This window comes from Corapipo altera, unplaced genomic scaffold (assembly GCF_003945725.1).
Source record: "Corapipo altera isolate COAL_440 unplaced genomic scaffold, ASM394572v1 239, whole genome shotgun sequence".
Classification (NCBI taxonomy): Eukaryota; Metazoa; Chordata; class Aves; order Passeriformes; family Pipridae; genus Corapipo; species Corapipo altera.
Window position 1 is genome coordinate 1,671,439 of NW_020884938.1, and position 13,729 is coordinate 1,685,167.

At 42.6% G+C, this 13,729-nt stretch overlaps 1 protein-coding gene across 4 annotated transcripts in view; it reads right to left on the bottom strand.

Annotated features, from left to right (window-relative positions):
• The window catches only part of PARVB (parvin beta), a 50,669-nt gene that overhangs the window by 5,045 nt on the left and 31,895 nt on the right, over nucleotides 1-13,729 (bottom strand). For all 4 annotated transcript variants that reach the window (XM_027660820.1, XM_027660823.1, XM_027660822.1 and 1 more), the window contains exons 7-12: nucleotides 9,338-9,396; nucleotides 7,576-7,595; nucleotides 6,227-6,288; nucleotides 4,919-4,987; nucleotides 3,270-3,371; nucleotides 1,281-1,353 (exon numbers count right to left, since the gene is read on the bottom strand). In XM_027660820.1, the coding sequence (XP_027516621.1) occupies nucleotides 1,281-1,353; nucleotides 3,270-3,371; nucleotides 4,919-4,987; nucleotides 6,227-6,288; nucleotides 7,576-7,595; nucleotides 9,338-9,396 (385 nt within the window). The remainder of the gene's footprint in view (nucleotides 1-1,280; nucleotides 1,354-3,269; nucleotides 3,372-4,918; nucleotides 4,988-6,226; nucleotides 6,289-7,575; nucleotides 7,596-9,337; nucleotides 9,397-13,729) is intronic.

Consider the following 13,729-nt stretch of genomic DNA (forward strand, 5'->3'; position numbering starts at 1 on the left):
ACATCCTGCAGCAGCAAAAAGGAATGTTCTGGGAGCTAATTTAGCTCTCCAGCTTCTATTCATAATTAAATCTTCAATCAGTAAAGCACTTAAACATAGTCTGCTGCTTATTGAATCTGCACACCTTGTCCTGAGCAAACAAAAGATCTGCTGTAGTGCTCTGCCATTCCTGACAGTGTAAGGATACAGGAAAGCCTTATGGGAAGGTGGTCTCCTCTGTTGGGTCAAATGATGACAGCACCAAAAAAAAAAATGACAAGCTTTCAACTAAGTCAGTCTTCTCCTAGGTTTTTAACATTTTCTCTCTCTAAAAACAGGCTTGTCCAGCTTACCTGGTCTCCTGCTGCATCTCCTTAACCCTTCCACTCAACAAACTGCCATCCCTGCCCCATGTATTCCTATTTCTCCAGTTTCCTTGTTCTCCTCACACACCCACTCACTGAGCTCCAAGAGTCAGGACACACCTTTACTTTCTCAAGTTAGTGTCTTGTTTCACAGTATTCTTCAGCAGCATCTTTCATCCCCAGATTTAAAACAGGATACACTGGTATTTAATATTGTCTTTTGTCCCTCACTATAAGCAGCTCCACTATTTGTTAATTGATTTATTATCAACACTTTGTCTCATTTTAAGTCAGAGTAAACATTTCTTGGGGGCTCCTCGTTTTTCTTTGTTCTGAGGAAGCTTCTAAAACACACCCAGTCTGTAACACCAGGCATAAGAATCGCTCATTTAGCAGTCATAAAGTTTTAATTCCTCTTTTCATCCCTAGTGCAAGCAACAATGCAGACCTCATCATTAATTCATTTCAAGGTTCAGCAGAGACTTTAAAGGGAAAACTCAGTTTTTCAGATCTGACTCCCACGTCCACATAAACCAAGGAGATAGTTTGCTCCTGGTTCTCCAAAAAAAAAAACCCTCAAAAGCCTTTCAGTTATCTGTCATGGATATCTGATCACAGGAGTCCAAACCAGCACTGGCTCTAAGAATTATGAGAATTAGACCACAAAAAGCTTTCTGCTTGGACTCCTTTGCAGAACACCATCTGAATTTATAATATAACACTCAACAGCTCTTGAATGATTCACTAAAGCCAGACTTGGACACCTCAGTGAGTCCATTCCAGACAAGAACACAGGTAAGGATATACCCCAGACACAGGCCATGAATCCTTTGGAAAACTGTCAAGGGCTCCATTTACAGCTCCACTTTGTGGTACCACTGCTCCTGTCTTCAAATGCACTTGAAATGCACCTGCTATTATAAAGTATGTCCATACCTTCAGGGCGAGCCTTTGGTTTCTTCAGTCCTCCATCCTGCATCAGCTCAAAAGCAAAGGAAACATTATGGACCTGAAAGAGGTAAAGTGTTTAGAATCTCACAGTTATATAGGCATTAAAAACCTTTCCTCATTTTTTTTAAATGTTTTATTCTCTCTATACTTCACGTAGACAATGGTAATTCTGTTTAACTCCATATTAAACACGTTTAATGGAAAGTACATATGAGTGGCTAAGAAATGAAAGCTTGTAGGGTAAGTATTCACTTTTGCTAGAAAGAAAGTAATTTCATATTTCCAAATTCAGGTGTAGAAATGTGATGGGTCCCACAGGGACTGAGAAACCCCGTTAAGCCCCGAGCTCAGTCTCCATGGCAGAGGCCAGAGAGCTCCCAATAACCATTAAAAGATAGGGACAACAAGGAAAAATGAAAGAAAGTAGGTGTCTTCTTTTAACCTCTCATTTGAGGAACAAACAGGATTTAAAGAGATTTGCACAGCAGATTTCTTGCCCATGCATTATGAATTCTGTGCAGTTTTGTTACTGCAAGTGACAGTCCTGGAGATACAGAGCAAGGGAAGGGGAGATTTAATTACAGCCACTCATCTTGAAAATCAGGGAGTTATGCACACAAAGCTCCCCTACAACAAGGAAGAAAGGCCACTTTCACTCACACTTATTGTTCAGGACTTCATTATAATCTCTTTTTACCTGCTGCAGGTCCTCCTCTTTCATTGTGACAAAACCAATCACTTTCAGTGTGAAAATACTTTATTCTTTCCCAAAACCACAGCACCTGCCTCTCCTTTGATTTACAAATCCCCATCCCTCAAGGCAGAGTCTCCACCCAAAGCCACAACATCACTTCAGGAGTACTTACTAATCTTTGTGAATTTAAACCATTAATAACAAAATTGTAACTGAACAGGTGCTGGCTGCAACTCAGCACCCTGCACTTCTACAGGGGCAAAAATTCAAGATACTGAGATTAAAAAAAGAAGGCAAGAGAAAGCTATAAAGGAGAGCTTGTGTAAGATGTAATAGATAATAATTTTCCCACTTGCTCTACCCAGTTCCTGTGCAGCATTCAACATTCAGAATGAATCAGTATTCTGATACCAGGCACCAAACACACACAGATGCACATTTATGTCCAAGGAACAACTGCAGACAAAGTTTCAGCTTCAAAACATGTTACTGTAAGCATTCAACATCCAGTTTCTAACCCCACAACAACCAAAGATCACAGCCCAGGTTCCACCTCTTCTACTTCATACACTTCCATAGCAAATAATGATATTTATTCATCTGGTTTGTAGGAGCATTCAATAAACTATCACATAATACTATGTTGTTTTATAATGTTATATGTAAGTTATTTTATTCAATAAACTACAGGAAAAGAACAGGTATTAGGGAACTGATCCTGATGAGATGAGGGGGCAGCTTTAAGGGATGACATCCTGTGACCTTGGGAAGAAACTTTACCTCCGTGTCCATCCCAGTGTACAGGATGCAGCTAAAGCTGAGCTTCCCCATATCTCATCTTTTCTCTCTCTTGCCTGTTTACACAGAACATACAAGGCCAGGCATCAACTCTGCTGTCTGGCACACAAAACCACTTCAGGCAGCACTACAAGCTAAAAAAAATCACTTTGATTATGCAAAGTACTCTCCAGTACAAAGTGCTCATTACTGATTTATTCATTCTGATTATTCATTTATTTATTTATTATGTGTTGTTTGGTGCTAGTGACAGAATAGCTTTCTTCCTCAGCTATTGGGAATTTGCCCATTCATTTCACAAACAACTTTTAGTGGTTTTAACCATCAAGTGTCACAGCCAGTGCCTCTTTGCCACAGCTCTTGGAGAGAATATACCAGGTTATTCTGGTTTACCTGGCACATAGGGAAAAGATGCAGCAACTGGAAAATACCACGTGATAACAATGCAAAAAGAACATGGAAACAATGGAGTTTCTACCCACCTTCTGATCAAAACTTTCAGGTGTTAGGTAGAAGTTGTGAAGTGGAACAAAATAGTCTTCCAGGAGACCCATGAGCAAGACCAGGTAAACACCATCTGCAAACTAAAGAGGAATATTGCTGACATTCCCAGGAGAAAGAAGCTGTTTGTAAATAACAAGGAGAACAAAGAATGCTTGGCCCAAATTATTTATTTTGATTTCTGCCCCTGTTTTTTTGCTGGCACAAAGGTGTGAGATGGTTCAGGAGTCACCAAGTGATCCTTTCAGTCACAGCAGGGAATGGTAACAAGCTTTTAGGGCTTTGTTTCCACCTGTCCAGGGTGAAATCACCAGTGCAGCTGAGCAAGAGAAACCACTTTTAATTTCTCAAGAGCCTGTTGACAGAGCTGCTCTCTTGTCTGTTCTCTAAAGAAAAGGAAAATAAACCACAGGAGGCTTTCTCCCTACATCTGGTAGCACAATTTCCCCTCCTCTCATTTCCTGAGCAAAACAAGGAAGCCCATCAGCAATTGTTAGAGCATTAACCCTTGCAAGATCATATTTTATTATAATTACTTACATACAATAAATAGCTCTAAGCAGAAAAAATTAAAAGCAATTCACCTGGGAGTGATCTACAATTTGTATTCCTTAGTCGTGCAGAATATCTGGTCTGAATAGGCAGGGACTGAAAAGAAGATCTTCCTTCTCTTCAGCCAGTTATCTATTTACTGAGCTACTGAATATTTTAGGGTGGGGTTATGTATGTTTGTCTGTTCTTGCTTTCTTCACATTCATTTTATTTGCTTGAGGAATCTTGCCAACTTCTCTAGAGTATTTAAGAAAGCTTTTTTTTATTAAAAAAAAAAATGTCCCGGGAAAACATGTTTTCAGATTAAATACTCCCAGTCCTACTACCACAGTACCTGGTAATTGGAACAACAATTGTGTGTGTTGGACATTCAAGTCTTTGCCCTTAATGAGAACTTCAAAGTAAGTCTCCCCTGTCACAAGTAGGATGTTTAACTTCACAAGAGAATTTTTTTCCCCTAAAATAGGTTGTTTAGAGTTTCAGCAAATATCAAATAATATCCTACATACTTGGGCAATACAATTCAGTGCTCATACCAGACAGGATGACTCCTGACTGGCTAAGGGGGGAAATGTTACGTATTTCTAACAGATTTCTTACCTGTGATCCTGATATGGCACTTGTGACATCCTCTAATAGTTTCAAAAATAAACTGCTGGGCACCCTTAAGGCCTTAAGCAACAATTTGTTGTGACAGATCAGATCGAGTCACCCCCTTATTTCAGCAAAGCCATAAAACAGCAGTGAATGAATAACTGGTATTATACTAAGCCAAGCTCAACCCAATTACCCACACTCCTGGTATAATTCTTTAGATGCTGTGCTTTTTGGCTGGACAATAAGATAACCATCTCTCCACAGTTCAGTGAACTCTGGAGAGAATTTCTGCTTCTGCTTAGCCTGAAAAATTGCTTAATTTTATGTTTAAAGTGAGAACTACCCCACTGACACTGAAATCCACACTTACTTAAAGTTTCCAAGCTGCTCCAAGATTCCACACCTTAACATGCCCAAAGAGAAACAGTTCCATAACAAGGTCTAGATTTGCAATTTACAGATTACACACAAAGTCTCCTACCTGGGTTTCCAACTCTGTTACTTCCAAATTCAGTTTATTCAAGTGTTTGTTCACAAAGGTGATCAGAGACTACAAAAGAAAACACCAGAGGCAGTGATTCAGACACCACACCACATGAAAGGGTTAATATATAACCTTTTCAGACTTTTTTTTAAATGATAAATATGGGTGTGGGCTGTTTGCTTTTGCACAAATAAGTACAGAAAACTGAAAACAACTCAGTCAGAGAGTCATTTTTGTTGCACCACGTGCCAGAACTCACCAGATGGTGCTATCACACACAGCTCACTGTATTAGCTTCCTGAGCACACAGAGCAAACTCTAGTGACAGAAAAAAAGCTGAGATGACATCAGTGCTTGGAGACGAAGCAAGCAGGAGCATTCCCTGTCCACACTAATCTTTTCAGGTTCCAGGAGAAGCTCCACCAGCTGGGAGCAAGGCACGAGCAGCACTGAGCTAAAAGTGGCCTGAGAAAATGCCAACAGCACACAACTCTGGTTCCCGGGGGCATGTGTGCAGATCAGTGAGCAAATTACAGTCAGGATGGGATTTCTATTGCAGACACAACATCCTGCTCCTCCAAGGCAGCTCTGTGCTGAGGTACTGAAGCACTGAGATCTGCCACCCTGCTCACACCAATTCCAAAGGGACACGGAGCTGGGTGTGAGCACTTGGAAGAGTTAACTCAGCTCTCTATCAGCTTAAAAACACTTTTCTAGAAGACACTTCAGACTGGAAAGATAAAATCTTCGAGAGACATCAAAGCATTACTGTAAATGCACACATCCTCTACTTCATACAAAGGGAAGGGACAATTCACAACGCTGATCTTTGCACAATTCTAATAGATAGCCACGCTGGAACTATCTGATGGATCAACATGGAGCCTCTTCCTTATGTCTTCCCTAAAACAAGGGCTGGCAAAGAGAGATAAACAGCTACCTGACCCCTCTGCTCTGTCTGACACAAGAGCCATGTCAAAAACAAGTCTGGGTGGGTGTGCTGTGAGATGATGCTCAGCCCTGGGGGACAAACCAGGGGACCAGATGAATTAGTGCTCAGCAGAAGAACCCTGGGACAAAAACAACTCTTCTCTAAAAGCTTTGCATTTAGCAAACTTATTTATGGGGGAATCACATCTCAGGGTGCTGTGGAAAACACCAGCTGGCTTTGAAACAGTGCCCTTTGGGGGTAACTCTTCACTGTTCCAGATTCCCCCTTCTGTTACTTGCTGGATGTTTCTGAATATCTTTCAAAAAAAAAAAAAAAAGCAACGTGGAAAATAAAACTGGGATTTTGTTTCTTACCTTTTTGACCACACTGAGTTTGTCTGGTGCATGATCAAAGAGTGTGTCAAAGGCATCACGCTCTGGTTTGAGGGGAAAAAAGAGAATTAAAATCAACATAACCCCGACAGCCAAGTGTGGGAAGCAGGTTATGTGTCTAAAGCTTAAAGGCTCTCCTGAGAAAGCCACATAACAAGAGACCCAAGCTAAAAGTTACCACCCTGTTCTGGTGTTTAGCTAAATGCCAGAGCAAACTATGCTGGGAATTTCAGAGGCAACTGAAAATAAACATATCGTTCACTGATTTCCCTTTTTTTTTTTGCCATTCGCAATTGGAACACAAAATATTGAGGTGAAAGAAAAACTAAAATGAAACACAAATTTTGACTATGCCTCAATCCTGACTTAAACAATAGCTATGGCTGCACCCACCACTCAGTGTCAAAGTCAGATATTAATTTGGTTAATTAAAAATTACTAGTAGTACCTGTGACTTTAGTAAAGCTTAAGACTGAACTCAGCTGAACACTGTATGAAAAGCAAAGCTCAGCACGAAGATTTAAATTATGTTTAGACTTTCCAGACATTGTAAAATAATATCTAACCCAATCTGTTTTCAACATGTTTTTTAACAGCTTTTCCAAGATCCACTTCTTTTTATTTGCAGCCCATATTTTAATAGTTTTCTGCTGTTAAATAAACAAACACATTTATTATCCAAATTTCTTTGGTTTATTAAGATATTTACCCCCAAAGCCCCTTGACTTTACTTATTTTCCAAATGCTTTATTAATGATTTATGGCAATACTCTGCAAGAGGGGAATGGTCGTGTTCACATGTTCTAATGAGTGAATAAAGAAAATTGATTACTTATTTTTCATCACACACAGTCCTTTATGTGACCCCACATCTCTTAGGTGAGAAGTGACTTTATGCCATGAAAAAAACCTAAATGCAATCTCTTGGCAGCAACAGCAAAAAAACCCCTGTTTTTTGTTTAGAAGACCAGACCTACAGTTGGTCAGGCTTAAACTCTAAGTTCTAGTGAATACAGAGGAGCTGTACATGGCACTCCAGACCTCGGTGTCTTTCCTGTAGTGAGGGGCTCCTGCTCATTACTCACAAATTAAACAGAGCAGAGACCAGTGTAAAGGGCACAAACAGTATCCTGGAGGGTCTGGTTCCACCCATTATGCCCCACATCCATGTGGAGAAACAAAACCTGCCCCCTCAACACATTCCAACCCCCATGGAATTGCTCAACCTGTTGCCTTGATCTGCTGAAAGAAACCAGATCAGATGTCTGTGCCTGACACAAATAATAATAATAAAAAATAAATAAATATTCAGAGTCAACTTTGTTACTCACCAAATCTTCCCATCATCATCCTGCAAGTCAGAGCATTCAGAAATATCAGGTTAGTTCACGAATAATTACTTTGAAAAGACAAGAGCATGTGCTCAACAGGCCTTTTCCTGCAAGATTTTTTCTGCTTTTCCCAAGGGCCAACCACTCCTACCAAAGCCAGGAGGCTGAGCATGTCACAGACCAGACCCAACGTGCTGCAGGAATGTCCCCAGAACACCAGTGATGCCAGGGGGGCACATTTGAAACGAATGGAAATTTGTAATTATATTTTACACATCATTATATTTTACACATAATTGTGATTTCTTATCCGTAACAATTTTGATGACGGAGGGTGAATGAATAAATGTGTTTCTGTGCACATTTTCCACAAATACAGGCATCAGTCACTAACCCACACAGCTCAGAAGCACAGTTATCTGTCCCACTTTAACCTGTTTTCTCTGAAGAAAGAAAACATACACCATATGTGGATACTGTGCAGATAAAACTGCCAAATCTGAAATATTTACACAGCCAGTGACATCAGCAGACATGTGCAGATGTTTATCAGCTGAGAATCAGGCCCTGATTTGCACAGAGGAATCTGAAAGCATGCAGTGAATGTTGGATTTTGCTGATCACTGCATTTTCCACAGCTACTCTTGTATCTGGGCATGCAACACATTAAACCTCTTAATACTGTGTAATATTAATAGCTTCACAAAATATATGGATAAACACACATGCAAATCTGTAAACATCTTGCTAAAAAAAGTGCCTAAGCCCCAGCCTGCAGATTACATCTTACAAACCACATCTGAGGGAGAGGACAAGCCAAGCCCCATTGTTCAAGAGCACAGGAGTGAGGGGAGGAATTTTGGCCCACAAACCCGAGGCAGAGCTCTGATCCTACAAAAAAAACCCACTATGAGACCTTTAATGTCCACGCAGAGACGTTATGATCTCATTTTTGAGCGTTTCCATCTGAAAGATCTTCCCCCCCTGAGCTCAGCCACATGGTACTTCATTTATCTTCAAAGCCAGGGGAAGCTGAGCCAACTCTACAGGGAGCCAATACTCTGATAATCTGAGGGAGGGCTCATGTAAGCCCCTCTTAGATGAGTTGCCTTCAGGCCACGTGGGGGAAAATCTCAGCTTTCATTTGCAGCCAAAATGCGTGTCTAGCCTTCTCCTTACAAAAAAGGACTGTAAAAACATAAAGCAAAGTACTCTGGTGCAAAAAACTGGGGAGGGAATGGGGTTTATTTATTCAGTTTGGGTTTGCTGAGCTCTACTCCTGAGCTGAAAACAGATCTCTGACGTACCTCTCAAAGCTGAAGTGATACCCCATTTAAAACACCCTTACAGTTTTCATGGGGTGTCACTTCAGTTTTGAGAGATTGGTCAAAGAATTGCCTTTTGTCAAACTAATTCTTCCCCAAAATATCTACAGTAGCCCTTCACCTGAGAGAGAAAACAGTACTGGGCAGAAATCAGTTATATATATATATCTGCCTCCAGAAGGCAGGGGGGGAAAAACAGCTCTCAAAGGTCACTTTTCCATTAAAAGCTTCCGTGACACAGGAATTTCCAGAGGACACTTCTCCTTTGTAACGTATTTCCAGAGACCAAGTCATTTCTATAGACTTAAAAAACCACCACATTAAGGGACTTTGTTAATTTAGCAAGGACTGGGGGAGAAGATTAAATTTATCTTTCATCTTTATAAATTTGGTCTCACATCAGGCACCAGTGACACACCAAAGTGCTTCGTGCTTACTCTGTCGTGGTCGTCAGCTCCTCTGAAACATGAGTGGTCTGCAGGAGGCCTTCACGTTTCTGGAAAGGAAGACAGAGTTAGAAACTTGAGAATTTAGGAAAGGAGAAGCTCCTTAGGGGCCCTGCAGCGTTCAGAATGCCTGAGGAGAAAACTGGATGAAGCACACTCCCTAAAAGCTCTGTAGAGGGAGAGGTGAAACCGCTGCCAGAGGAGGACTCACTCCCAGCACGGTGGCATTTCTCAGGCTGGCAGATGGATGTTTGAGAAATGCATATATCCACCTGTATTTGCAGCCAACTAACTCACTAACAATCCTCCTCCAGAGACCAGAGTGAACACTGTGCCTGGAACACAATCCGAGGAGTTTGTCAGCCCCATCTCAAATCCCCCAAGGGATTTGAACGCTCAGGTCACGGTGTCAACCAGCAACCTGACACAACTGGCAGCCTGACTCTCCAGAGAGGCCTGGGGCTGAAATCACAAGGATGGCTGCCCCCAGACCAGGGGTGTGCTGGCAAAGCTCCCCAGGCATGAGGTGGTTCTCACACACCTGACAGGAACACATCCTCCAAGGAAACACAGGGAGCACACAGAGCTCAACCAGTTTGATTTTACAGCAAAGTGTATTTCCCTGACACTCAGTCTTCTCTCCTTGGGATAATTTTCTGCATGAACAAGGGGCCTCCTACCCAAGTGAGAGTTAGCAGGTGGTGAGAATGAGTTTCAAAACAGCTCAGAGGCTGGAAGTGCTTTCACCCGAGTGAGAAACTTGCTTAACACCTCTATGGGTTCCTTTCAAAACCATGGGATACAGCTTTATGCCTGGATGAAGGAATTTCTTTTCCTCCCTTCCCTTCCCTATGCTCAAAAAGCTGACTCAAAGAGCTCAAATCTCAGCAGCCATCTAGGAACCAGGGCTGTCAGAATGAGTTATGGCAGGGTTAATAAAGCTTGAGAGCTCAGGTAAGCAGGGAAACCACCCCCCCAGGCACAAGCTCCATGCACGTTTTCCACCTCAATCTTTTTCACCAGCTGAACCCCAAGCGAGAACTTATCAAGGGGAACAGCTTTGAAGAGAAACACATCCTTCCCCAGAAGCAATCTAAGAAATAAAACCCGAAATTCCAAAAAGCCAGTGAGAAGAACTCCTGCCCTCAAGATGAAGGCAGGGCTGCTCTCTCAGGGAGCCTGGCTGGCAGCACGGGGGGAGCTGTGCTCTCCTGTTGCTCTGCTGTTCCAGCTCCGTGCCTGACTGGGTCCTGGGCTGGATGCTGCCAGCTGGCCATGTCTCCACAGCCCCTCACTTCCCTATCATCCATATATCTCATCCTGGGAATGGTGCCAGAAGGGCTGGTGGAACAAGCCAGGATGACACCATGGATGGAAAAATGAGGGAGCTCCTGACAGGGCAGAGTTTTCTCGCACACAGAACAATGTTGTCTTTATTCCATCCCACCACTTTATGAACACAGGGCTCTGGACCTTCCAGGCACCACAAACCCAGGGAGAAGATGCTGCAACCTGTGAACAAAAGCTCAGCAAGCGGTGAGCAGGGAGTAACTCCTCCAGATGCTGGATAAGGAAGAGGAATGGATGCCAACATCCCAGTTGGTGGAAAAGGCAGCATTTCTGTGGAGCCCCCTCTGAGGCAGCTGCCCACACAGCAAGCCTGGTCCCCTGGCCTTGCAATCCAAAAGCAAATGTCATTCCTAGATAAAAGTTTGATCCCTCGTGCCACCGGCACCAGACACATTCATCCTTCATCCTGCCTCGCCTCTGACCTTTCAGCCTGCAACTCAAGACTCAAAGGGAATTACTGTAAAAATACCTCAGATCTCCCAGCAGCACCAAGGTGGGCCATGCTGCAGTTTTAAAAATGAGGATGAGGAAAGCCAAGTGCAAAAGGCAGTGATTCCTGAGCCTTGCAAAAATAACCCACACAGTGAGCCCGAAGGACAATTTCTACACTTAGCCTGAAGGACAATTTCTACACTTACTTCTGTGGACTTTTTTGTTTTTCTGAATGAGGGTAATTTTTTCACCGTGCAAGTTTACATTTCAAACATCAGGCAGCAGAATCAGCTGGAAGAAAAAAAACCTCAGGATTCTCGGTTCTCACTGGGAGCACACACTGAAACCACAAAGTTTCCTTCCTCCCTGCCCTCACTGAGGAAGGCTGGAATTACAGGCATATGCTGAGTGACACCAGTATTAAAACATGTGTCAGACTCTTAACTCAGCACTGAGAGTGGATTTTAACAGGATTTTAAGTCCTGAAGGCCCACTTACACCCTTGTTTTGCTGGGACACTTCTTGTGTAACTTGGGTATGCATTGCCATGGTTACACAGTTGTATTTCACACAATAAAACAGCAAGATAACTAATTCTGGAGGTTGACTTCAAAAAGGCTTGAAAGTAACTACGTTTCAGGAACTCTGCTCTTGAGTCTTGCTACATCATAGTGCCCATTATAAAATAATAAGAACAAAAGTGTTTTTCTCCTGGTTTAGTCTTGTAGTTGCTCTGTGTGATATTGAAAGACAGACAGGTAGGGAAAGGTTTTTCCTGGCAAGGGAAGGTAAAACAGAAAGTCCTCTCCAAAATGCTTGTGGGTTCCAAGACTCCAAATCGACTGTTTTTCATGAAAAAGGAAATACAGCACCTTAGGGAAGTCTCAGTCTGTAACCTCAAGATGCTAAGGGCAGAATCACCACCAAACTGTGGAGATCTGGATAAATACTTTCCATGCTGGACAGTGCTGTCATAATATTATTTTATGGAGAGGGACAGTAAAAATAAGAGAAGAAAAAGCCCACAAGGTCCTAAGGTGTTCTGCACTGCTCTGGGACGTGGAAATGCACGTTCTGCTAAACCAGAATGACTCTTCTTTTCGTAGTGCCAGCACAGTCCTCCAGGGCAAGAAGCACCTCAGGGATCTGCACAGTGTGAGGAGGGCTCAGCAAAGCTGATACTGATAATCCTTAATGTCAAAGTTCTCCATGAAAATGAGACTTAACTAGTTGAGTTTCGGTGTGGGTGTGTTCTTGCCCAACACTCTCACATCTTGCACAGTGTTCTTGCTGTGGGGTCAGTTCTGCAAGGCTTACAAAGAAATCACTTAGACCATTTATCAGCCCCCTCAAATGCATCTTCAAGCAAGGAGAGGCATCTAAATGACAGCCTCTTAGAGCAGACACCTTATGTTAACTGTAATCTAGTTTGACAGAACCTTAATCACTATTAGGATATGTAATAAGAGATCATCTAACAATAAATTGATAATAAAAGTAAGAATCTCAGTTTTTTTCCTTGGATTAACCTCATTACCATTCTGTTTGCCATTAGCATAACAAAGGCTAAATAAAATCCATTTAAAGAGATCCACGCTACTGAACCAGCATATATTTCAATTTACCAAATGTAAGATAAAAGCTACTGTTCCAGAAGAAACATGCTTCAGTGTGCCTTGCTTTGCATTTAAATAAACAAAGCTGAGGAGCTGTAAGCTTTTCCTAGCAGTGGGTTAGGGGGCTGAAACAAGCCTCCTCTTGCACAGGGCCAGCTGAGCAAGGCTCACAGCCAGTGTTGCCAAAACCATCCCCAGGCTCTGAGGTCCAAGAGCAAGAGCTCACAGCCTCTTGGCTTTAAATTAACTCTCAGTTAACCAGTGCCCTGACCCCTCCAGGCACTCCCTTGGGGACTCAGGTGTTGCTCTTTCCCTCTTCCCCACTTTTTGTCAGTCCTTACCTCATCCTGCCTTCACCTCAGCCCTCCCCAGTCTCAAGGGCAGGGACTCTGGTGAACCAGATGCTCCCAGGAGGTGTCTCCCCTACGTCCCCCCAACAGGAAAAGAGGTGACAACACCTTCTCCACAGCCTTCCCTCTGCTGCAGAGGTGGAGGGGTCTGAAGCCTGAACTAGGAAGGCTTTACCTCTCTACCTAAGGGGTTTTCTCTGACTGTGCAGTTGCAGAAGCCACTTCGCAGGGTTTGAAAAACCAGCTTATATTTACACGTTCCTCCTTATCTTTCCAAGACAGCCAAAAGAAATTTGAAAAGAAATCAGTCTCCTATTTACATTTGTATTACTTTATAACTAACTCACCCGTTTCTTAACAGGAAAGAACTACTACAGCAGCCTGAAAGCAGTTCAAAATCACCTCTTGAAGATAACACATACATTTATTGTGAGCCAGGGAGCATCCATCAGTTCCTCATTTACATGACACCCTGTCCCTCTAGAGCATTCAGGCAGGCAGCCTGGAAAATGCCATTACTGAAATGTAAAACAAAATGAGGCTCTTGCCTAATCAACCATCCCTGTGAGGGGACCCACACTGGCAGAGCAGAGTCTGAGATCACTTTATCTTCTTTATTCTTCGAAGGAATGGCA